This window comes from Oppia nitens, unplaced genomic scaffold, assembly GCF_028296485.1.
Source record: "Oppia nitens isolate AA-2021 unplaced genomic scaffold, nextdenovo-longstitch-racon4-pilon3 scaffold2_pilon_pilon_pilon, whole genome shotgun sequence".
NCBI lineage: Eukaryota > Metazoa > Arthropoda > Arachnida > Sarcoptiformes > Oppiidae > Oppia > Oppia nitens.
In genome coordinates, this window is record NW_026533210.1 from 8,521,164 (window position 1) to 8,547,451 (window position 26,288).

The window sequence follows — 26,288 nt, forward strand, 5'->3', positions numbered from 1 at the left end:
ATTTCGGATGACATGAAGTGTGCACTTCTTATATATAAATTGCAAGGATTTGATGCCTGGTTTGTCATTTAATTTTTTTTTGTGTTTTTATATAATATTATAATACAACAAATATCTAATTTAATTTAATCAATAATAATATTATTATTATTTATTGATTACCCTATATATAGGGCCAGTTATAATAGCCGGTGTCGTTCAGACAATACTCATTATACTGAAGGCTGTTCTTCACCACCAAAAATCACTTCAACTAAAGACGACGACAACAACGACAACAACTCTCAAGACAAAGAAAAGACTGGTTCGTCGTCCAAAGTGGTCGTACAGAAGAAGAAGAATAATAAGGATTCATCCAAAGTGAAGCCATCGTCATCATCACTGATGAAACAATTGTTACAAATGTCGCAGACGTCGATGAATCTACCAATAGATCGCATTTTTCGTCAGATCCGATCGTCGCCGCCAACAACAACAACAACTGATCCAAACAAGACAATTGTCAAGAAAAAACCGTCTGATCAGAAACGGACGAACAGATCGTCAACAATAGTCAAAGCTATTAAACGTCAGGTAAATACAACAACTAATAATAATAATAAGATAAACGGTATGAAAGCTATTGCTAATAATATTCTGGGAGGTGGAGGATCAGTCATGAAAAGACGTCCAAAACGTGGACTATTAGGTCAGGATAGTATAAATCCATTTGAAGATGCTAGAATATTTGTATTCAACCCATTATGTTGTTTTAATTGGAAAGCCGCTGATGTCGAGTGGTCTAATGCCAAGAATTGGTAACCAATTTTTCAGATTAAACCATAGAAACAAATAATTTAACAAAAAATATTCATATATTTATCTTATTTTTTTGTTAAATATATCATTTTATTTATCATTTTGTTTTTTTTGTTTGCTTTATTTTTTTTACACTTATATATATATATCATCACACATTAGGCTCAGAGATATTAGGACTTCAGTTGGATAACAGTGTTTTGATTTGATTGAAACGCATGCTCTAAACCCCAAACCATTGCATCCCTAAAAACCATAACAAAACGCATCCAGTTTTACATCCATTTGATGGACTGACTACTCGTTTATTATCATAATATTTATGTGATTTAAATTAATTCAATTTATTTAGTGATATAAATAGTTATATATTTAATTTATCGTTATTGTTATTGTCTTTTATAAATATTTATACCTATAGTACAGTACAATAAACTTATATATAATTTAGTGATTTATAATGTGATTGCGATGTTTAGTAAAAAAAATGTTTAATATTATTATTATTATTATCTATCTATTTATGTATAACACAAATCACTCAAAATTATTTATTTAATATTTTTTTATTAATAATTAAATTGACAATAATAAAAATACAGTGATAATAATAATAATAAAATTTGTTTAGTAAAGTCATTAATTTATTTTATTATATCAATAATCCTTTTTATATATACAGTATATGATAATAATATTAATTATTTAAATTTAGTATATTATTTCTAACAGATATTGTATTAATGATCTCAAATTTACATTGTTTAGCATAAGTATTACTCATCTATAATTTATTTATTTTACTATAATATATAATAAGTATTATATTTGGCCAAAATTTTTCACCCACAAAAAAATAACAAACTAATAAATTGATATAATATAATAAAATTAATAATAAATAAATTATCTGAAAAAAGGTGATGCAGTCATCCAATAGATAATAGATAACACTAAACCAGAGGTCAATGTTTTTATCAAATTGTATAAAAAATATTAGCTTATATACCGTACAGTACTGTATATAATGTAATTGACATTTAAAATGACTAAACAGTAATGCAAACATTAAAATCATCTAAAAAAAAATTTGAGACTCAAATATATTTCATTTCATTACAATAATATCTTTTTTAATATTTAAAACTAAAGAATTATATTTCAAATGTTATAATATTATCTAATAATAATAGATATATCGACAACAAAATAATTTTATTAATTAAAAAAAATGGTTTACAAAAGTGGTGTCAAATTATTAACTAATAATAACAACAATAATAATAATAAAATTAAAAATCGACGAAAACGATTGATAACAGTGATTGTCATTTGCGGTATTTTATTAATATTGTTTGCATTGAATTGTTTTTTATATAATTTTCTTAATTATCGCAAATGGAGTCCATTTACTACAGAATATTCTTTATATTCTTCGCCAACCAAAGCCATACTTTCCAATGATATTAGTCATCAGCAAACTGTTAGCCATAACTTATTCACAAACAATTTAGTCGATAATAATAATAATAATAATAATACAAAAAATAAGCAAAAGATAATCCTATTGTGGACGACATTCTTCGGTCAAACCAATTATGTTCAGTCATTATACGAATCGTCTAACTGTTTGACTAAAAAAAATTGTTTATTTACATCAAACCGAAGTTATCTCGTAGACAGCGATGCCGTTATTTTTCATTTGCGTGATCTGGATCTCAAAGATTGGCCACCAATTCGGACACCAAATCAACGGTACATTTTGTTGAATCAGGAATCGCCGGCAAATACGCCGAAAATATTGCACAAAATTGAAGGACTCATCAATTGGACGGCCACTTATCGATACGGTTCGGACATATTTTTGAATCCCATATTTAGACACCGATCAGAACCAAATCCAAGTTATAGAGGCGATGCTAATTATGCACAAAACAAGAGTCGAATGATCGTATGGATGGCCAGTAATTGTAGGACTGATAGCAATCGCGAGATGTATGTCGAAGAACTAAAGAAAACAGTTCCCGTAGATGTTTACGGCAAATGTGGTGACAAAGTTTGTTTGCCGAAAATGTCGCCAAAATGTTTGGACCAAATATCACGAAAATATCGATTTATTTTGGCCTTCGAGAACTCCATTTGTCGCGATTATATTACCGAAAAATATTTCGATACACTTCACTACGATATAATTCCCATAGTTTTCGGTGGATCTGATTATCGAAGTATTGCTCCACAGAAGACGTCCATCGATGCACTGTCCTATAGTTCGCCCCGACATTTGGCCAGATATTTGTTGTATTTAAGTAAAAATCCCAAACAGTATAACGAATATTTCAAATGGAAACGCGACTATGAGCTGACTGGACAACACTATAGTTGCCAAATATGCCAGAAGCTCAACGATCCGACCGAACCGGTCAAAGTGTGGGACAATCTGGAGCACTGGTGGTTCACCGAAGCCGAGTGTAGAAAATGGAGTCCAACGAAGAATTTTCGGTAAATTTAATTAGTAAAAGACTTTATAAAATCTTAATCACTTTCTTATTCATGTCCTTCAAATCATTTTATCCATCGATGGTTTCTCGATGGTTATCCCACTGCTGTCCAAAATCCTCATCCACTCTCCTCTAAACAAACATATCTTAAGATTTATATACACATAGAAACAAATGTATAATAGTTTGTAAAATATTTTTTTATATATAACAGTACCGGTAATATATATATATATATACGGCTAATGATATGATAATATAATTATTTTTACTGTAATTCAATTCAATATTCATATAAATGTTTCATAAATCAGTTTTACAGCAAAGTGTGATAAAAAATCCCATGTATTTCACTGTCAATCGTTTTATTTTTATTGTAAAATCAATACTACGGTAAATAAAAAAATTTATAACCAAAAAATATATTATAAATAAATTATTGTATTAAACAATTTTTTTTGATGTAAAGTTGTCTAATGAGATAATGATTATTATTATTATTATTATTATTATATCACTTAATAATGGTATGAAAATGCAGTTAAAATCATTTAGCAATAGGATTGGCGTGTATTGTGACGCCAGTAATGCGGGTGTCGTTCAGCGGCCGAAAGTTTTTCGTATTCACAGCCAGTTTCTCCAATTCGTCCAATGTTTCCATACCGTCGATGACTCTTTAAAAACATCAAAAATATAAGAAAATCAAAATCAATTTGAAGAAACATTCAGTTTATTGGACACAAAAACTAATTGTTTTGTCTGTTTGTGAAGACATACTTTCCGAAGATTGTATACTTCAGGTCGAGATGTGTCTGTTTGGCGTAAGTAATGAAAAACTGCGATCCATTAGTATTCGGGCCGTTGTTGGCCATCGAAACAGTGCCGCGGCTGTTGTGTCGGAGATCGTTGTGTATTTCGTCCTCAAACTTGTCGTCCCAAATACTTTGGCCGCCTTTGCCGGTACCGGTCGGGTCACCCGTTTGGACCATAAAGCCTTTGATGTTTCGGTGAAACAGACTATCATTATAGTAATCCGAAGCACATAAGGCCAAGAAGTTCTGCAAAAAAAAACAGTTTTTAAAGACACCGACAACAAGACAAATGATGGATCAAATATATAAACAACTGGTCATCAGCTCTGAAGATACAAACCTCACAAGTTTTTGGACACTTTTCGCAAAACAACTCTATCTTAATGTCGCCTAAATCGGTGTGAAGTGTGACAGACATGAAGACTGAAAGTAATAGTCAAGTAATGTCTGTTCAAGAAGTGGTCATTCAATCAATCAATCAATTGATACGGCATTTCATAATAACCACATAAAACACTTTACAAACAAATCAATCAAATACTACAGTACTCTATAATAATAATAACCCGTTTTTATTCATTACAAATATATTAATACAAATCTATTATCAAATTTAAGTCATCCCTCCGTCACGTTATATGTGAACAGTTAGTGTGATTCACATGTGTTGTCAAATATATGATAATAACAACTGTTTGTTATTATTATTATTATATGTTTTTTAAATAACAAATAAAATAATAAATATTTTGTGATTAATATTACAAACAATAATAATAAATAATTAAAAAAAACAATTGAAAACATTTTATTAATTAATTTTATGACAGTGACAGACAAAAACACAACAAAATGGACAAAACGGCGGCCGATAAGCGGCTGACAAAACGTTTTGCAGAGGAAAAGAGTCGACAACTGATTGGAAAACAAGACCTGAGTCTTAAGGGATCCATTGATGAGCCAATTGTTCCGTTGATTACAACACTGAACGACTGTCGGGTCTACTATACGACCAGTTCGTGTTCGGGACGGATAACCGTTTTGGCCGACAGTACCGTACAAAATGTTAAATCTAGTGCCAAATGGCTGTTCATATCACACGATTTGGTCCAATCGCAAGACATATTGGCGGCCATCCAAAGCCCTGCCGATTGTCCGCCATTTGGTTCATTCAAAGTCGAACCGTTTGTTTTGCACGTCTGTGCCGACGGTTTGCTGGCCGCCCGACAGCTGCTTGAAGTGGCCATCGCTTGCGGTTTTCGTAACTCTGGTCTAACAGTTAGCAAAAAACAGCGCTTTATTGTTGCCGTCCGTAACTGTCCGTCACTGGAAGTGCCCATCATTTGCGACAATCGTTTGATTGTCTCCGAAGACTATATCAAACACATTACAGACATCGCTAATGAAAAGTTGAGACAAAACTTTGCGAAAATCAATAAATTTTATTCATCTGTTAAGTCATTGTGTGATCAATTAAATAGTGATTATTAATTGTGGTATCGATTAATATATTTTATTTTGTTTTATATAACATTACGGTAATTATATATATATATAAGTTATAACATTATTATTATTATATCATATATTTTATTATTTTTATTGAATTAGTAGTGTTTTTTGAAAATATATAATTTATAAAATAATAATAAATAAATTTTGTTTTCAGTGTTTTATAAACAAAATATGAAATAAATTGTTTTTTAAATAAGAAATTATTTTTACAATTATTTTGTTATTATTATATATAATAATAATAATAATAAATAATAATAATAATAGCTATTAATTTACAGTTGAGTTTATTTTTTTTTAATTTATTATTTCGGTTGCAATGAATTGTTTGTCGTTTGGTTATTGTTTGGCCTATTATTTAGGTCTCCACCGCCGGCGGCGGCACCGGTATTATTGCACTGTTCGGCCACTAAAGCACTTAGTATTGTTGGATCCGTTTTGAAGCCTTTGATGAACTCTTCTTTACTAAGAACTCCGTCTTTATTCTGTAGATCCGAAAAAAACAAATGACAATAAAAAAACTTATTTTACTATTAATTATATAAATAATATTTTTAATTTTGATTTTTAAGATATATATATATATTTTAATTTAATTATATTGTCTTTGATTGTTGTCTATTACTTACGATATCCATTCTGTTGAAAATCTCTTGGACTTTAGAGTCTATATCAAGTCGTAGTCCTCGTCGTCGGAAAATAGCTTTAATCACATTTGCCATCTCATCGGTGGTAATATAACCATCTTCATCGATGTCGTAAATTGAGAAACACCCTAAACAAACAAAATAATAATAATACAATAATTACTATATTTTATAAATTATATTTTTGTTTATCTCTAAAATTATTATCTGTTTTATTATTATTATGCTTATCTCTAAATCCAATAATGTGTTTGAATATTAAATGAAATCCTAAAATCAATATATTAGGAAAGTTTGTCGAAATGTTATGAAATGACTTTTTTTTTGTTTTTGTTTGTTTGTTTGATGGTCTTCCCAAATGATATGATGATTCCCTGATTATTATTATTAGTATATTATATCAAATATCACTGTATATATAGTATTTTGATAACCTTTAGTTTTTACGATTTAATTGACCTTTCACTATACTGGCATTTAATTATATACTGTATATAAATATATATATATATATATATATATATATATATAAATAAGGTAATTTAGTTTTTGGATCACCATTATTTTTTAGATAAATATCAATTGTTAACATTTTAGTAATAAGGGCTGAAACCGAAAACCCTTACCCAGATTTATTTTTACCTTGATTAAATTGATTAAAAAAATTGATTATTGATTTTATTAACCGTGAACTTGTTTTTTAAAGTTATTTTAGTATAATATTAATTATTTTAAACATTACGAACTTCTAAATGTTTAAAAATAAATTTAAGTTACAAACAAAACAAAAATCAAAAAAGATATGTCTAATTAATTTAATTAAAAATTTTTCATTAATTAGATAAACATTTTTAATAAGTTAATGTCATTAGTGAATATTTTATAATATTATTTTAATAATATAATATATATAAAAGGGGTTTTCATTAATCTCCGGCACGCGGTTTTTGCTATAATTCTTAAACGGAGTGAGATATATTAATTTTGTAAAAAGTGTTTTAAAAAGTGATTTACGCGTGATAATATAAAATTAAAAATTTTTAATTTTGATCATGTGATCATATTTATTCTTGGATGTTTGCAAACCACTATGTCAGAATCTAACCTATAAATGTTAGAATAAATTTTCAATAGCATATTTGTAAAGCTTAAATTGAAAATTTATGGGAAGAAAAAATTTTTGAAATTGGTCGGAAAATAAATTTTTTATGGCTTTTCAAACATGTGGAAAAACACATTATAAGAAAAAGTAAAAAATAATATGACGTTATTTATGGACAGTAGACACTTATTAGATAAAGATTTTAATACTATTACTTATTCTAATAAAAAAATTTTTTTATGTCAAATATTTTTTTAGATAATCAAATTAAAATAAAAAACACAACATTGTAATTCGATAATATAATTTTTAATTAAATTTGATTATCTAAAAAAATATTCGACATAAAAAAATTTTGTTTTTAGAATAAGTTATAGTATTAAAATCTTTATCTAATAAGAGTCTACTGTCCATAAATAACGTCATATTATTTTTTACTTTTTCTTATAATGTGTTTTTCCACATGTTTGAAAAGCCATAAAAAATTTATTTTCCGACCAATTTCAAAAATTTTTTCTTCCCATAAATTTTCAATTTAAGCTTTACAAATATGCTATTGAAAATTTATTCTAACATTTATAGGTTAGATTCTGACATAGTGGTTTGCAAACATCCAAGAATAAATATGATCACATGATCAAAATTAAAAATTTTTAATTTTATATTATCACGCGTAAATCACTTTTTAAAACACTTTTTACAAAATTAATATATCTCACTCCGTTTAAGAATTATAGCAAAAACCGCGTGCCGGAGATTAATGAAAACCCCTTTTATATAAATGTGATAATTATATTTTATTTTCAATATTCACTCAACATGTTAATTATTAATTAATCAATATCAATTAGCACACATACAGTGCTTTATATTAATTTTATATATTAAAATTTTAAGCGTCACACACTAAGCTTTTAATAATAATGATATTTATTTTTTTTAAAAATTTAGTATCTAATTATATACTGAAAATAAAAATAATTTTTCAATTAACAAAATTATTTAAAATCGATTTGTTTTGTTATCTTATATTATAGAGGCTAATGTGTAGGTCAACTAATATAACAATATAAAGTGTATATACTATAGTTTAAAAATTGCTATTCAAACGATATAAAATATAATTTAGAAAATGTTTTTAATACTATACCATATGTTTAATATAACAAAATACCGTATATAATAAGCTTTAAAAAATGTAAAATTTTATATACAGTACACTAATAGAGTGTGTTATTCTGGCTAAAGTGTTAAATGCAATCAATAATTATTTTTGACATTTTGTTTAATATAATTGAATGCCATTTAATGTAGAATTTGGTTTATAAAATAAATTTATTTGTATACACTATATAAGTCATGTTATTTTTAGGATCAAAACATTTTGTTGATTACGCACTAATACAGTGTATATTAATATATTATTTAAAAAATAATATTTATATAATTACTATATTATATATAATTATTATATTCTACATAATTACTATAATATACATAAATACATTTTTATGTAAAAACATATCCATTTATATAATAGTGAATGAAATTAATTAAAAGGCTATTCAAAAACAGTAACATTTGATTGCATAAAATTTTTCATCACAAATGAACAAAAATTATATATATATATACATATATTTTTTAAAAACTAATTTTAATTAATAGTGACAAAAATTAAATATCAAATACTTTTGATATAAATGTATATAATTATTGAGTAAAAGTTTAACTAACAAAGAAACAAATAACACTAATTGAAAAATTTGACAAATAATTTGTTGATATAGATTTTGAACCATTCATTCATTTAGTGAGAGAGAGAGAGAGAGAGAGAGAGAGAGAGAGAGAGAGAGAGAGAGAGAGAGAGAGATGCAAACTATCAATTGAATGAATGAATGTTTCGTTCATTATTATCGTGTTTATACAGTATGTTAGTGTTGTTTTATATACATTATAACTGTTTGTATTTGACATTAAATACAATTAATTAGTAGTCCAGAAAAATTGCAAATCTTAGATAACACGCAAACACACACACACACACATACACACACAGACACACACACACACACACACACACACACACACACACACACACACACACACACACACACACACACACACACACACATACATACATACAGTAGACATATAGACATACTTACAAAACATTTCATTTTCTTGACTCATCATTAGTTTACTGTTAAACATTAAGACTGTTTTTCAATTGGGTTTCTGTATTTAATTTATATAAGTTTATTTCAAATTTTTTTTTATTGTACAGTATTTGTAAGCAATTATTATGCAATATAGTGTGTGTGTGTTGTGGCGCTAACATCTAAAACTCAAGTTTCAAAGATAAATAGATTTCTGTTAATTATATCATTAGACACTAGAAACTAAAAGAAAAAAAACTTAATTATTTTAAAATGTATTTTATTATGTTTGTAGAAGCAATGTGTCTAAAAAGATTGACTAGAAAATCATTATTACCACTGTATTTAAAACTTATAACAATTATTTACTTATCAATATATAGAATATATATTAAATTATACTTAGCCTTAACAGTACTAAACTATTAGTGTATTAACTTTATTATTATTAAATTAAAAATAAATAATAATAATTTATATAAAAAAGTTTTTAAAAAATACATAATTACTTACAATCAAGTTTTTCGTCTATATTTCCACGAGAAGGGATTGAAACTGCATTTATAAATTCAGCAAAACTAATGGATCCATCCTTTTTGTACATAAAATTTGTTGAAAAATAAACAAAAAAAAAACATTTTATATAAAAAACATAAAAGTTATTATAAAATTATATTAAATTTTAAAAAATATTATAAATCTAATTTATTTATTTTTTTTTTTGATAAAAAACAAGAAAAAAACAAAATTGAATTATTTTATTAATTTATCATTCATTCAAACATTTACTTGATTTGTATCAAATCGTTTGAACACATATTCAGCCAATTTGACAGTATTTCCGTCGGCCGGGAAAAAGTGTTCACCAAAGTTGTCCATAAATGTCTTTTTATCCATCTCTCCATTGGGACACTCGTGGATAAACTCGGAGTACCATTCCTTGAGCTGTTTGCTTGAAACTGTATGTATTTTGTTTTTTTTGTTGATAATTTAATTTTAAAAATAATTTTTAAAAATTTAATAACATTTAAAAATTAAATTTTGTTTTAAAAATATATATATTTGAATATAAATATGACTATAAATTTAAAACACATTACATACACGGTGTAGTGGACGCCAACTCTTTGAAGTTGACGCCATCGGAGTTGCCTTTTAGCTGAAAGTTACCCATAATTACCAAAAGCATACTCCGATTATTGCCACAAATATTAAGTCTACAATAAAAATATATATAAGATATTATACAAATATATACAATAAGATTAGCATTAGCTCTTAAATAGCATTATTTATTAGATTATTAATTTAAAATATATAGAATATATATTTAGTATATTTTTTAAAAAAATAGTTAACCCATAGTTTTCATATACGAAAATAAAGAGTTGTGTATATATTCTGTATATATGTTTGTTAGATATATCGATGTGTTTTTTGGATTCAATACAAAATAAATATATTGAAACAAAAAAGTTTTTTTTCTCTCTCTCTCTCTCTCGTTATTGCGGTGTTGAATGAAGTTTTGGTGAGTGAGTTACATATGAAAGTAACCATAACTACATTTACGGCCAAAATAACGTAAACCTTGAGTTTGGTGTGGTATTTGGTGTGTGTGTGTGTGTGTGTGTGTGTGTGTGTGTGTGTGTGTGTGTGTGGTATGTTTGGTATGATTTTTGGGCTACCATTCCCTTATACATTACGTGTACAGCATTTTTCATTACCATTTTCCAACTACTGTATAATACAGTATATAATGATAACAAGATATACAGTATGTATTTACAGTATGTGTACATCAATTTGCTAAAACATATATAACTTATGCAAAAATCTATTGTGAATAACATTTTGTTTTATTTTGTTGGTTATATACAGTGTATATTAAATGCATTCATGATTACAATAGGTTAATAAAAATGTGTGATTACTTTTTAAATTGTTTAATATAGCGTTTGCTGTGTTTGATATTTTAATGTTTTAATAATTATAATTACTGTGAAAACCGTAGACATACTGTAAATGTTGATATATATCTACAGTATATATATAATATTCATTGACATTCAAATTAATTCAAATTTATTTTATTTTTTATATTTCTCTGATATTAAAGCCCAGAATATTCTGTGGACGTCGCCGTTAAAATTTTTTTGTAGCAATTTATTTGTAATGTTTGCGCATATTTTTTATGTATAATATAAAATATACTATATTATTATTATTATTATTATTATTATTATTATTATTATTATTATTATTATTATTAAATTTATAATTTTATATGGTTTTTGTAAACACTTGATTTAAAATTCTTTTAGTTATAACATCAAAAAATATTGAAAAATTTTATAAAATATAAACCATTATATATAATTTAATATAATTAGCATTTTCAAACCATAAAAGTGTTTTAAACAAAAAAAAAATAACTGAATATTTTTTAAAATTTATAATGATTAGCAGTTAACAGAATATTCTAATGATTTTAGTTTTTTTTAATAATATGCTAATTAATAGAAATTTGTAATTTGTTATTATAATCAAATAGTTTTTCAAAAAAAGATATACAATTGTAATACTATAATACAATACAATACAAGTTGTTCACAGCTGGAGTTATATCCGACACTAATATCAATGTCGATGTCAAATGTAGTGTAATTGTTGTCGCAAAATGTAAATTTGAATTAATTGATGCAATATATATATATATAGTATATACTGTATTATAATAATATATAAATTTATATTAAACTTGGTTTGCTTTAGCACACCATTACATTTTGCAATTGAAATTTGTTTTATATATTTATTTTTTTAATCAATACACACTTTTAGTTTGCTAACTCAAGTGTATCATTAGTTTATTTGTAAAAAATCCAAAAACTATTTATTTTATTAAATAAATCAATTTTGGTGTTAGAGAAAATAAAATTGTTAAATTCAATTATTATTTATAATACTAGTAATAATAAAAATAATAATAATAATAATATACAATTGTTTATAATTTATATACAATTATATAATTAAATATGCTATATTATATATACTGTTTATAATACATATTTATTGACATTTCTATTAGCTTTAAATTAATTATTATTTTATTTTAACTATTTATTTTATACATTTATATTACATATATTTTCTATAAACTATTTCAATATAATATTCAATACTATACGATATTTTCTATACACTTTCTAATCAATTTGATTATTGATGTGAAGTAAAACAAAAAGAGTTTTATTTAATATATTTGCAAAAACAAAAAAATTATTTATTATCACGTAATAAATGCAACAAAAAATACTATCTATTATTATTATTATATATATATTCATATTTTTATCTACCATTAATATTTGGATTACCAACAAAACAAGTAAAATAAAATAAGTAAATATTGATTATGCACCGGTAGATAACATGTAATATAACAACAACAACAAACATACACACACTTAGTATTTTATTTGTCGAGTCAGGCACTTGTACTTTATTTTGGATAATATAACAGAATATACAGTACAGTATATATATATATATATATATATATATCTGTAAAAATGCAATTACTAATAATACTAGTGTTAAATAAATAAACAATAGTAGCATTTTAATATTATATCCATTAAAAAATGCCATCACCATCACTACAATACTGACTATTGCATATGTAATGATAAGATTGCCTATTATTGATAATCTTCATCTATAGATGCTCTAAGCTACCAATGTCTGTATGTTTGAGTGCAAATGACTACTTATCTAACTAACTGTCCAATACATACAAGAATAATAACTGTCAGATGTTGATAACACTTATATAGATATTATATAATACTGTTTATATATTTACCGGTATATAATTAATAAAATTTGTCTATTAATTACTAAAACTAGAACTAATGGTATTTACATTATATATGATAATATAAATGTGTAAATGAATAAATATTTGGTCACTAAACAAGTTTGTTTTATTTTGTTAAATAATGTTATTTTATTTTTTATTATTTTGAACTCATATTGATTTTTTTTGTATGCAAAACAGCTAATATATTATTAAAATTGCAATTAACTAACTTTAGGTACAACTGGATATTTGTATTAATATTTTTATATAGGATTTCTCTCTCTCTCTCTCTCTCTCTCTCTCTCGCACTCACTGTATTGTATGATACAAATATAAAAATAATTTCAAAAAAGAGATTATTATCATATAATACAATTTAATGGTATGGGCGACGATATAATATACATTGAAACAAATAATAATAATATTGTTATTTGAGTTGTAGAGTAGTTTCATTGAGTTGAGTTCACAAACACATAGAGTTTATATGGATTAACAATATAATGTAGTGAAGTACATAAGATTTTATGTTTTTTATATATATAAATATAATCTACTGTATAGTAGTTTTGTTATAATATTTATTTTACAAAAATTTTTTTTTAGATATATATATATATATTATAAATACTGTATATAAATATATTGTTGAGTACACTCTTTCACTCTATCAATAAGTTTTTTAAAGGAAAATAGAAATTACAAGTAATATATTGTATTAGTTTTCAACTACAAAAAAACAGTGTCAAACAAAAATGTCAAACCTATTGATGGCAAACCTATTGATGATCATAGAGAGAAAAACAATATTTTTTATTTTATTTTTGTATAATTTAATAAAATATATGGTTTTTTATTTTATTATTTTTTAAAGTAATATATTATATTTTTTATAAAAACAACAACAACAATAAAATATATATCAAAAAAGTGTTATATAAAGTATTAACTTATAAATCTATAATACAATGTGTTTTAGTATTTTTTTTTGTATATGAATTATATATATAATTTTATATATAAATTTATATACATTTATTCAGTGATGAACTCTAACATTCATTCAATTGTTGGGATAATCGATTGGACTGTATTATTATTATTATTATTAGTAGTAGTAGTAGTAGTAGTAGTAGTAGTAGTAATAGTAGTAGTATTATTGCTATTACTATAATCATATATATGCAACAAAAATATTTTGAAGCACTTTATTTGACATATCCCTGTATTAACTGCAACAATAACAACAACAAAAATTGGGTATAAAAATCTCGGATAATAATGTTATCTGGATATTATATGAAATTTATCATCATAATACAAAAATACATATATACAGTATATATATAATATATATAATAAAATAATTGTTTTGTTATTGATGATGACATTTATAATAAAGCTATTATTATTATTATTATTATTATTATTTGATGCCACAGTATTTTGTTGTTGATGTTGATGTAATGTCTTTATTAATATATATGATATACTTATTATAAGCATTTTTTAATTAAATTTTATTAATAATACTGTATTTTTATTATATAATTTATGAAAATCATAATATTTATTTTTTATTTATTTTTAAAATTTTTTATGTTGCATAGAAAAGTCTCGTTGAAAAATATAATTAAAAATATATTATTTTTGAGCATTAAGTATCACCAGAAAAAAACAAGTCGACTGTAAAATTTTTAATTAACATTTTTGTTCATAAAATTCAAAATTTATTGAAATTAAAAAATTATATGTTTTCTCCAGTAATTTTCTAAACATTTATTATTAATAACTAAATTTGAAAATAATACTATTAAACTATTTTTAACCTATAATTTGTTTATATAATACTATTACAATATTTTAATTTTATGTACAGTAGTATAATTAAATTAATTTTTTCATAAAAAAACTATTGAATGTTTGAAAAATGTTTTTTTTCTGTCTCTTAAAAGTTTATATAATAATAAAATGTTGTACAATATTAGTGAACCAATTTATTTTTCAAAAATAAAAAAACAACATTTTTAAAAACTTTTATTGCATAAACACTTTGAACAATAATAATAATAATAATAATAATAATAATAATAATAATATTAAAGTAGTTAATCATTTGAAATGTAAGTCACACAACACAAAAATTTCTAATAGTAATAGTCTTAAGATTTAGTGATTTATTATTGTGTTTTTTGTTGTTAATGTCACAAAGCTTTTCACAAAAATTGATTTTTTTCATAGACTTTACTCTTTTTTTTTGATTTTATTTATTACATGATTATGTTTATTTCACAACATATATAAATACAGTCTCTCTCTCTCTCTCTCTCTCTCTCTCACTCACTCACTCACTCACTCACTCACTCACTCACTCACTCTCTACTCATAATAAACAAGATATATTATAATTACACCCATTTAATGGTAGTTAATATAGTTGTTATTTGGAGGACTGGTATGATATTATAATACTAACTGATTAACCCATATATTTACATTATACAACATTAGTGTGTGTGTGTGTGTGTGTGTGTAACAAAATTAATAACATGTGAACTTAAATTAAGTAGTTTACTTAATTATTATATTATGAGGTTAATTCATTTAGTTGTTATAGAATATATATAAAGTATAAATTATAATATTGTATATATAAATTGTAATAAATTTTTATGGCTATTATTAGTAGTCAACAAAATTTGTATAATATTCTATACATATATCAGTTTATATATGACAAACATGTTTACTTATGATTATTTTATAAAATTTTTGGTTTTATACAGTAATACTGTATATATTTACTGTATTAAATTTAAATACACGTTTAAAACAATCAAAGAAATAATCTAAAATTCAATTATTTATTTACATAATAAAATCTTTGAAACTTTTATTTATATTTCATAAATTGAAACAATATGCTTATTAATATTATCATTTATAATATGTTGCAGTTTATTGTGCAACATAATAATATTAATATTATTATTATTATTAAGTACTATATTTGGTGCATACAGTAATATTCAATATATACAATTTATCATTGTTTAGTTTTATTATGTAACATAATGTCAGAATTATGTTAAATTATGGAAATATTTTTTGCAGACAAATAAAATAACACAAATGTATATAACTATTAAATATAAAATTCTATATACATTACTGTATATATTGAATATATTTTGTTTTGCAATACTAATATATGATATATACAGTATATGTATATATATTGGCAATTCATTTATCAAAATATAAAATAAATTCAATTAATTAACTTAAAGCTATTTGTCTGTCTATGAACTCCAGAAAAAACAATTATTTTTCATTGAGTATAAAATATTTATCAAATCATATAAATCTTTTTATAAAATCTTTTAGTATTTAAAAAATTAATTGAAAATGTCATTCAATAATGTTTTTTTCTTATTCTCTATTTTACATATAAATAAAAATAAAAATGATTGTGTGTTAAGAGAGAAATTCAATTGTAAAAAAAATCAGTTCAAATTATTTTCTAACTATACAATAGACAGATTTATTTGTCACTACAAATTATAACAAAATAAAAAAAAGTTTTTTATTTTGCAAAAAAATTTTTTAATATTAATAATCTCCTAAAAATTTTTATCTTAAATTCATCAACACTTAATTTATTTTAACTAATAATAATATTGTATTAACAAAAAAATATATACATTATATATATATATAATTAAAATTAAAAATTTTAACAATATATAAATTGTTATAAAAATATATACATACCTTTATAATTGTGTGATGTTTTTTTGTTGGTGTGTTTTTTTCTTTAACAATGATGACTACCAATAATAAAAAATATTAATCTTATAATACATTGTTTTTCGTATAAAACGAAAAAACAATGTTTTTTTAAAAAAAAAGTTTAGTATAATAGTAATAAAGTTTAAATTATATAACAGAGAATATACAGTATATATATATATATAACCAGAGAATATAATTCTTGAAAATATTATTTTATTTGAACAGAATATTCTTGAAGTCTTGAACCAGTCCTTTGAATACACCATTGAATTAATATATAGTCAGTGAGCTCTCCAGACAACAAATAACAATACTTTTGAAGAGATCAGTAATGATGAAGAAGAAGAGCTGGTCTCACAAATCAATAGACATGTGTAGACACTGCGGATCAAAGCATTGGATGCTCTCTCTCTCTCTCTCTCTCTCTCTCTCTCTCTCTCTCTCTCTTCAAGAATATTGATAAATCACTGGTTGATCGCCGGCTGACACCACCAGAGCAAAGGATAAGCCATCTGATGGACTACTTTTTGACAGAGAGTCTACACAAACCTCTTATGAAGACATTTGACAAGAGATGTCGTATTTGTCGAAATCTCTTGCAAAAGGAGTCCATTTGTTTGACAAACTTCAAGTGTGAAAATCTAAATGACTTTTTTGTGGGTATATCTGATCCCAGATTTTTTCCATCTGATTCCTGAAGACTAACAGTAACTACAAAAAAAATATGTCACTTCAATACCACGGAAGTCAATACACGTGTAGAGGAAATCAAATATTCAAAGACAAACACGTCTTCATATCGCGTATTATATATCAGTGTTCAAAATGTAATCATTTTAGTCAAACCATTGCTGAATCCGATGAACACTACAGTCGTGTCCATCATTCAGACAATGTCTGCGAGTCGTCGACCATTGCTATGGCTGTCCAATCAATTGCTACCACAAGTGGTGTGTCAGCGACGAAACCGAAACAGGCTTTGGACGAGATTATTGTCGAGAAGATCAAAATGGCCATCAATTTACAGAAAAATGTGGTCAAAGAAAACAAACACAAGACAAATACAAAGATTTCGAAACGACTGAACACTGAAGACACTAATAATAGATCCATTATTAGAGAGGAAATTGTCGACGAAATCAGTGTTCCAGACCTTTATGATGACAATCAACTTAAAGACTTTAATCAATTACCAAATCAAAAGTGTTTGAAGACATACAGCAAACAAAAACCAATTGAAGAAGATATCGGAAGCGATAAGAAACAAAAGGACGAAACTATCGATGAAGTGATTGTCTCGAATCTCGTTGAATGCAAATTCTGTGGCCAACACTTCAATTCAGTCGGTCTATCCATTCATCTGAATCTTCATCTGAATCCACACATCTGTAGCGTTCCGTTTTGTGAACAGATGTTTGCCACCGAAAAGCAGCTAAAGAATCATATATTCGATGTCCACGAAAGAGACAGATTGCGATCACCTCAAGGCTATCAATGCCCGTATTGTGACCGCAAATATGTCAACGAAAGAGATCTTAATATACATAGGTTTTTGTGACCATTTTTTGCTGTTGACATTCAATTCAATTGTTATTATTATTAATTTTTTGTGTCTTTTATTAATTGACAGCGAAGTACATACAAACCCGAAGACGTGTGACGTTTGCGGTAAAAGTAATTTCTCGTCGAAAGGACTTCTCAAACACAAGAAGACTCACAACAAGGAGTATAAGTATCGGTGTATTCCCTGTAATAAATCGTTTCCTTATTATTCAAAGTAAGTATTAATCCGGTAATTGTAAGAAAATTTTTTGAATTTTAATTACCGATAATAATAATAATAATTGAATTATTTGGTTATACCATCCAACCCGACGACACAACAAGTCTGATGACACACAAGCGGCTGCACACAAATCCATGGGTTTGCGACCACAACGGTTGCGGCAAAAAGTTTGCCTCAAAGGCTATACTGACTGCCCATTCAATAAAACACTCGACCGATAGGCCCTATCAGTGCGACTATCAGGGGTGTCATAAACGATTTAAACGCAAATCATATGTAATTATTATTATTATTTAATTAATTGATTGATTTAATTTTGATTGTTTTTTATTTGTTTGTTTAAATTGATCCCTAATTTATTGAGTAGATTGAGGGCCACAAAAATATAGCCCATTTGAATGTACGACCATTTGGCTGTCCAGACTGTGATAAGACATTCGGGTCAAAAGTTGACCTCCGAAATCATGTCCAGTCCAGACACACTGACAAACAATTGAAATTCATATGCGATTGGCCCGAATGTGACAAAAAATTTGCCTATAAAACTGAACTCAAACGTCATCATGATTTGCATACCGGTGTCCGACCATACGTTTGCGATGTCGGCGATTGTGATAAAAATTTTGCATCAATTCATCTGATGAATGCCCATAAAAAATCAACTCATCAATTGTCATCGTAATACTGTATTAACAACTATGACATACATAAGCATACAATTTATACAATATATAATATATATATACAATTATTCGTGGCTAATATTAGATAATTATTAATTTATATATATATTAATATACTTTTGAATATAATTAAACTGTTAAATAAATATATTTTTAGTAATTTTTAATAAAATAAATACTTTAATTCAAATGTACTCTTATAATCAAAGGAATAAAAAAAATAGTTATTTATAAATAAATAAATATCAAATCATAATATACCAGAGTAATAGTTATTAGTTTATTATTATTATTTTAGTTGTGATTTATATATTATAATAATTATTATTATTATTATAAAAGTAAAGTGATATTATTATTGTATTTATCATAAATTATTTGATGACATTTACATTACAATTTATTTTTGAACATTTTTATTAAGAATTATTATTATTATTACTGTATTACTGAATCTTAGTTTTGTTTGAGTTTTCAATTAAATGCCACATTTGGTTTGATTTATAAAAATGTATTATTATTTGTCACAATCGGTGCCCACCAGTCTATGACATTTATATTATACTTTCACTACAAATTTCTATACATTTTTTTGTATAACATATTTATTATACAGTATTATATAAATGTTATGACTTTCACATATAAACATGTATTTTCTACTGTACATTCAAATTATAGGATAGATTTGTGTGTTTTTTAAGTATTTTTTTGGGTGTCTAACACCACATAATGTAAAAAATGTTGGAAAATTACATAACATTATACATACTATTACTACAGTACTATGTGTTGGAAAATATATTGTTTGTTTTGAATTTATTTTCCTAAGTTTTGTTATATCATATATTTATTTAATTTTCAGTAGTAGTAGTAATAGTAGTCATAATTTTGTTGTAGTAGTAGTAATACTAGTAGTCATTTATTAAATGTAAATATTGATTTTTTTTATAAATGGTGAAATAAAATAAATAATGCTAATGTTTATAAATATATATAAATTTGTTTGATAACAACAAACAAAACGATTTTTGAATAAAGCTAATTTTCTTATTTCACAATTATTTATCAAAAAAAAAAAATATGATAATTTAATAATATTTTATTTGTTTGTTTGTTTGTTTAAAAAAAATATTATAAATTAAACAGTAATTGAAATTTATTAATGTGATTCTACTATAATATATTATACTAATAATATTTGTTTTAACAACAAAAAACATGTTTAAAGCTATTAAAACACTAACCTTAAGGATATTTTTACGGAAGTTTTTCAATGAAATAATTCAATGAAATAAAGTACAGTATATTAGTAGAAATTATTTCAAACATTAGACGCACAGTTATTTTATAAAACTACCGGTGCTTTTCTCTTAATTATAATAATATAATATTATTTTGGCAGAGGATGTCATTTTATGAGGGAGTGATTTGTTTTTAATATTATTATTATTCATAATATTTTTTTGGCAGTAAATGTTTTAATGTTAAATATTTGGTTTAAAAGAGACATTAGTGGTGGTGGTTGTTGTGATCTGTATGTATGTGTCTAATCAATTGACAGCAATTTATATATATTGTATATAAACAACAATTATTTGACATGAAATTGACAGCACGTTATCGATAATACTAATAATTATTTATATATATATTTAACGACATTTTCCTTAAATTAATAATTACTTTTTATAACCTAAAAAATAAAATAAAATGTTTGTCAATTTGAATATAATTCCTAAGCTATTGATAATAAAAATACTAATAATTATGGGAACAATTGGTATGCAATATATTCTGTGTTGCGATCGCAGGAACACAGGTATGCACTCCTGTTTACACGTCTATCTCGAACGTGACTTCTCGACCATTCAGGATCTGATCCACAAATCACCGACAGGTCATGTAGTGATAGATCAACGAGAATTCATTGAGTTTTGCCATCAATTGGATCAATTGAAACAGTGTTACGAAGAATATCTTCAGAAATGTGTGTCTTATGTTAACTTTGCTCATCTCAAACGTGTCGTCCATACTGTGGATTCAGTGTCCAACCAGTTGTGTTCAAATCAATCAAACGGTATGAAACATTTGATTGAAAACGGTTACTGTATTGAGGAAACTCGTAAAACAATTGATTGCCGCGAAAATCATTTGATTAGTAGTAGTAATAGTAAACCATATCTAAAGTGGCCGTTAGTTTTGGCCAAAATGTTACGCTTTGAAGTCGGAGCCGAAGCCTGTCAGCCGTTGATCATCTATAAGGACTGTTTGGCCGCACAGTTAGGTCGACGCTGTGAACCTCAAGCTCAAGGCTTCTGGAATAATACGGTTTCACTAATCATCAACCAGTGGTGCAATTCATCGCCAAATGATTTTAATTTTTTAAATATCTTATTAATTATAATTTGTTTTTTATTTGTCTATTTAGTCAAAGTAGATGTTCAATAGTTGTGCTAATAATTGTATATATAATTAAGATTAATATATTTTTTAAAAAAAAATAATGAATAAGGATTTAATATGTATCATATAAAATATTTTTATGTAAATATATATAAGTAATTAATAACTAATACAATAATGATAATATCATATTTCATAGTGTGATAATAAATTGTCTCAAATATCATCAACTAAGACACAAATACACTACAAAAATGACAGATTTTGTGATATTTTATTATTTATTGATTATTTTTATAATAATTAAAATTAGTTGCATCAATTTTGATAAATCAATTGTCACTATCGATATTATTAATTCATTAAATAAATCAAATAAATTGATTCAATTGACAAGTGTTGTCGACGACAATAATTTTCAGATAACTATATTGATGTCAAATTATACGCTAAATTTTAGCAAAAATGTCGAAATACTTGACAATGATTGTCTGGTTGGCGGCAATATCGTCATCAATGGCCAATACAGAGGAAATGCAATTTTGGTTATATGTGATGATTATAGTGATGATAATTATCATCAATTGGTAATATAAAAAATAAGATAATAAAATAGTAATTTATATAACTATTAATTTAGTATAAATTTTAATTTTTAAATATCATTTGAACCATTCAGAGTGGTATCTTTGAAATTGATTATGAATTATATTCAATTGACAAAACAAGTGTTTCAAATGTCAGTTTGTGGTCAACAAAAGCCAGACGACGCTCGAAGAGATCCAAAAAATGGTATGTCATCGACAAAGTAACTCAAGTAACGGATGAACCGAAATGTGGAAATCAAATTTCTGGTAAAAATTACATTTATTTATTTATTTTTGTTTAAAAAGTTATGCAAATTTTAGGCTAATTATTAAAAAAATAACATTTTGTTTGTTTGAAACATTTGAAGAGTTAGATTTGATGCTAAATCCTGTCTTCAGAAGTGAAATACCCGACGAACCGGACATTGATTTTGGCGAAGCATTTATCAAAGTAGCGGTTTATTTGGATCAATCATTGTTCAAATACCGGTTCCGATCCAATCTAAATCAGGCCAAACAGTTTGTTGTACTTCATATGGCATATCTTGAGAAACAGTTAAGACAACCGAATCTCATGCGACACATCCGTATTAATCTAGTTATCCGACACTTTGAAATTGCACCCTTCAATCAATTGAATACTAATATTAGACCTTATTTATGGGATTTATGTAAATGGGCTGAAATTAATGAGGAATCCAATGTCAATGTATTTTTTGCCGGGTGCTTAATATTATTAATTATTGTATTTTAATTAATTTATGTAATTAATTAATGTATTTATATATAGTTCAAATCAGTGGTGGGTAGAAAACAGCAGGTTTTCCAGCAGTGTATTAGGACTGGCCTACACCAAGAGGCTGTGCGATATATACAGTTGTATGATTGTTGAATCGGCTCACGGATACCAATCGATGCGTACACTGGTTCATGAATTTGGGCACAAGTATCTAAAAAAAAATATTTTTTAATCATTTTATTTATTTACCGGTAAGTTATTTCCAATTATTTTTGTTTGTTTGGATTTAAAAAAGTATGGGTGCCTATCATGACGGCGCTACAAATTATTCATCGGAAATGTGCGATAGAAATAGTTATATAATGTCGCCGACGGTCAGCGCCGGTAAAACCCGATGGTCTCCGTGTAGTATAAAAGCCATTAGATTGCATTTGATATCATTGGCACGCTATAAGTACTTTATCATTATTAATATTAATTAATATAAAAACAAACTTTGCAATTATTTTGATATATTTTTTTCATAAATTTGATGTCTAATTTATGTTTTAAACAAATCTGTTTAGCGATAATAGCATAGCATGTTTAGCTCTACAAGTGGCCGCAATCAGTCCAGATTTGGACATAACTAACAAATCGTTGAAATATCCCGGCCAGAAATGGACAGCTGACCAACAGTGCAAACTTATTTTCGGACCAAATTTTTCGGAAAACATGGACTCCGATAATGAGGTTTGTATTTTGTAATCTATTTATCACACAATTACCGGTAATTGCTTATAAGATCTTTAAAAAAATAATAATTTTTTTTATTTAAATAAATAATTTGCTAACTTTTTATTGATAATTAAATTGATTATTGTCTTAGAATGTATGTTTGAAACTCAAGTGTTCAAACAATTTCTTTACATTTTCAACAATCGGTGCTTTTGAGGGAACGACATGCGGTCCCAATAGGATATGCAATCAGGATATCTGTAAACGTTTTCTAATTGATCCAAATTAAATATATCAATTATATGGTTATCTCTTTGTTTTATTGATTTTATTATTATTATTATTATTATTATTATATAATTTTATTGCTAAAACTGGTGTTGTATAATTTTATATACCGGTATATAGCTTAGGTTCGGTAATTTAAATAATTTAGTTAATAATATAAATTAATGTATATATTTAAAATCATATTGTTTATTTTTTTATAAAAAAAAATGATATAAATTATTTTTATTATCTTGGATTTTCACATATCTCCATTAAAAATTTTTATTATTTTCGAGAAATAAATTATTTATATATATATATAAAATCTAAAAATTATATTTTAATATTTTAAATAATTACTGAAAATATAATAATAATAATCAGGATTGTATGGGATCATCACTATAAGAAAATTACAATTCATGGTAATTAATAAAATTAATTAATTAATTATTATGTTTTCTGTGATTTTTTTTCGTCTTTGACTTTCTTAATTTGAACGGCTTTTTGTTTAGCCTTTTCAACCAATTCTGTAAGTCTTCCCTCTTGAGCCAATGTCTTCAATATCTCCATAATTAGTGGCAAATAATTATGTTTGCGGCGAATGTTTTCTATCTATTAATATTTTATAAAAAAAATAATTAATTATACAATTATTACGACAACAACTACAACAAAAACTAAGTAATTAATTGACATTTACTTTATATCTTTTTAGTTTAGTCTCTTCTTCGGCAATCAACGACTTTAGTTGAGTGATCTCGATCTCAGCCGAATCGGTGTCCATTGAGTTTCCGTTTTCAATTTGCGACTGAAGTGTCTGTAATTGTTTTTCGTAAAGCATTTTCTTGTCGCTAATGATTGCCATCAAATTGAAATGTATCTCTCCTTCGGCGTACTTTTGCATACGTTTTTCGATGTGCGGTCGGGCCGTATCAATCCAATCGGTACCGTTGGGAATGTCACCCAACAGTATCGGTCCCGATTTGAGACCATCTAACTCGTACAGATGGCCATCGATGGGCAAATAGGATATAAAATGAAACACATCGTCATCTTTCTGTGCCTTTTGTACTTCAAATTCAAACATCTGTTGTCTGGCGAACGAATTGTGGACCTGTTTAATGATATCCGAGTTACTCAGTGCCAGGCCTTTCATTGTCGGATCAAAATTCTGGATAAACTCTTTCAGATCAGTCAGTGTTTGACCCAATTGGATGTCGTCGTGTTTGCAGTTCAACAATATATTGATGATGGCCTGAGTAGCGCAGGCATTGTTGATCACTTGTTTGGCAAAGAATATATTATCACTATCGACAACAGTTCCCTCCGGTTCGGTCGATGGCATCCATTTGAAGAGGAATATCAATCCGTGAATTGGTCTGTTAATTATATTAAACAAACAATTAGTTTATTGATTTGTCAATTAAATGGATCAATCAATTACTTTAAGTTAACAAAACAATCGGGACTTAATGAATACAATTCTTCCACTTGAACACCATTGACACCTTTGAAGAAGAATAATATGAAGAAGAAGTGGACAATAAAATTAAACAATTAATTTCTGTCTGAGTCATCAGTTTTATCATCAAATTATTATAATTACCAAAACCGCGGATCAATTCGGTAAAGACTCCCGGATCCGATTCAATGAGACACCAGTCGCCGGCGCTGTGATGATGTGGTTCAGCCATCAGTGTTGTCACTAAAATTGTCCGACAATTGAATCCAAATCTTTTTTGATGGAAATGTATGTATAAACTGATGTGTAATGTCTTCGCCAAACAATAGATGATTTGAAAATTAAATATAAACTGTTTTTCTGTAACGTTATATATGAATGACTCGTATTATTGATATTAATATTACTTTTATTTTGCATTAAATGTCAATAAATTTTTTAAAT

At 25.7% G+C, this 26,288-nt stretch overlaps 8 protein-coding genes across 9 annotated transcripts; 5 read left to right on the forward strand and 3 right to left on the reverse strand.

Annotated features, from left to right (window-relative positions):
- The first annotated feature begins 2,029 nt into the window (after window positions 1–2,029).
- On the forward strand, window positions 2,030–3,301 carry LOC128956019 (alpha-(1,3)-fucosyltransferase C-like). Its single transcript, XM_054301700.1, has 2 exons — window positions 2,030–2,045; window positions 2,217–3,301. The coding sequence occupies exons 1-2, from the start codon at window positions 2,030–2,032 to the stop codon at window positions 3,299–3,301; spliced, it is 1,101 nt and encodes a 366-aa protein (XP_054157675.1).
- A 469-nt stretch (window positions 3,302–3,770) lies between these two features.
- Window positions 3,771–4,646, reverse strand: LOC128955095 (peptidyl-prolyl cis-trans isomerase-like 3). Its single transcript, XM_054300732.1, has 3 exons — window positions 4,449–4,646; window positions 4,074–4,354; window positions 3,771–3,970 (listed from the first exon to the last, which is right to left on the reverse strand). The coding sequence occupies exons 1-3, from the start codon at window positions 4,524–4,526 to the stop codon at window positions 3,844–3,846; spliced, it is 486 nt and encodes a 161-aa protein (XP_054156707.1). The 5' UTR covers window positions 4,527–4,646; the 3' UTR covers window positions 3,771–3,843.
- Window positions 4,647–4,821: 175 nt separating this feature from the next.
- Window positions 4,822–5,642, forward strand: LOC128956135 (tRNA wybutosine-synthesizing protein 3 homolog). The gene has a single exon (XM_054301815.1). It carries the CDS (start codon window positions 4,961–4,963, stop codon window positions 5,597–5,599), a length of 639 nt encoding a protein of 212 aa, XP_054157790.1. The 5' UTR covers window positions 4,822–4,960; the 3' UTR covers window positions 5,600–5,642.
- Window positions 5,643–5,896: 254 nt separating this feature from the next.
- LOC128955451 (neuronal calcium sensor 1-like) lies at window positions 5,897–17,218 on the reverse strand. Of its 2 annotated transcripts, none has more exons than XM_054301124.1 (6): window positions 17,171–17,218; window positions 10,636–10,748; window positions 10,321–10,490; window positions 10,045–10,123; window positions 6,253–6,398; window positions 5,897–6,108 (listed from the first exon to the last, which is right to left on the reverse strand). In XM_054301124.1, exons 2-6 carry the CDS (start codon window positions 10,718–10,720, stop codon window positions 5,929–5,931), a joined length of 660 nt encoding a protein of 219 aa, XP_054157099.1. In that variant the 5' UTR covers window positions 10,721–10,748; window positions 17,171–17,218; the 3' UTR covers window positions 5,897–5,928. The 2 variants fall into 2 exon arrangements, with proteins under 2 accessions (XP_054157099.1, XP_054157098.1); XM_054301123.1 differs by lacking the exon at window positions 17,171–17,218 and adding an exon at window positions 10,891–10,944.
- Window positions 17,219–17,915: 697 nt separating this feature from the next.
- LOC128956020 (zinc finger protein 184-like) lies at window positions 17,916–18,906 on the forward strand (the record flags this gene model as incomplete). Its single annotated transcript, XM_054301701.1, has 2 exons — window positions 17,916–18,739; window positions 18,822–18,906. Coding segments are annotated over exons 1-2 (909 nt in total), but the record flags the coding sequence as incomplete, so codon positions are not given.
- A 2,460-nt stretch (window positions 18,907–21,366) lies between these two features.
- LOC128956216 (uncharacterized) lies at window positions 21,367–22,112 on the forward strand. The gene has a single exon (XM_054301904.1). The coding sequence runs from the start codon at window positions 21,374–21,376 to the stop codon at window positions 22,109–22,111; it is 738 nt and encodes a 245-aa protein (XP_054157879.1). The 5' UTR covers window positions 21,367–21,373; the 3' UTR covers window position 22,112.
- A 388-nt stretch (window positions 22,113–22,500) lies between these two features.
- On the forward strand, window positions 22,501–24,398 carry LOC128956021 (A disintegrin and metalloproteinase with thrombospondin motifs adt-1-like). Its single transcript, XM_054301702.1, has 7 exons — window positions 22,501–22,653; window positions 22,746–22,920; window positions 23,022–23,376; window positions 23,444–23,599; window positions 23,688–23,846; window positions 23,959–24,124; window positions 24,261–24,398. The coding sequence occupies exons 1-7, from the start codon at window positions 22,501–22,503 to the stop codon at window positions 24,396–24,398; spliced, it is 1,302 nt and encodes a 433-aa protein (XP_054157677.1).
- A 434-nt stretch (window positions 24,399–24,832) lies between these two features.
- LOC128956022 (ubiquitin carboxyl-terminal hydrolase isozyme L5-like) lies at window positions 24,833–26,226 on the reverse strand. The gene is made up of 4 exons (XM_054301703.1): window positions 25,989–26,226; window positions 25,827–25,890; window positions 25,083–25,761; window positions 24,833–24,994 (listed from the first exon to the last, which is right to left on the reverse strand). The coding sequence occupies exons 1-4, from the start codon at window positions 26,074–26,076 to the stop codon at window positions 24,833–24,835; spliced, it is 993 nt and encodes a 330-aa protein (XP_054157678.1). The 5' UTR covers window positions 26,077–26,226.
- Window positions 26,227–26,288: the final 62 nt, after the last annotated feature.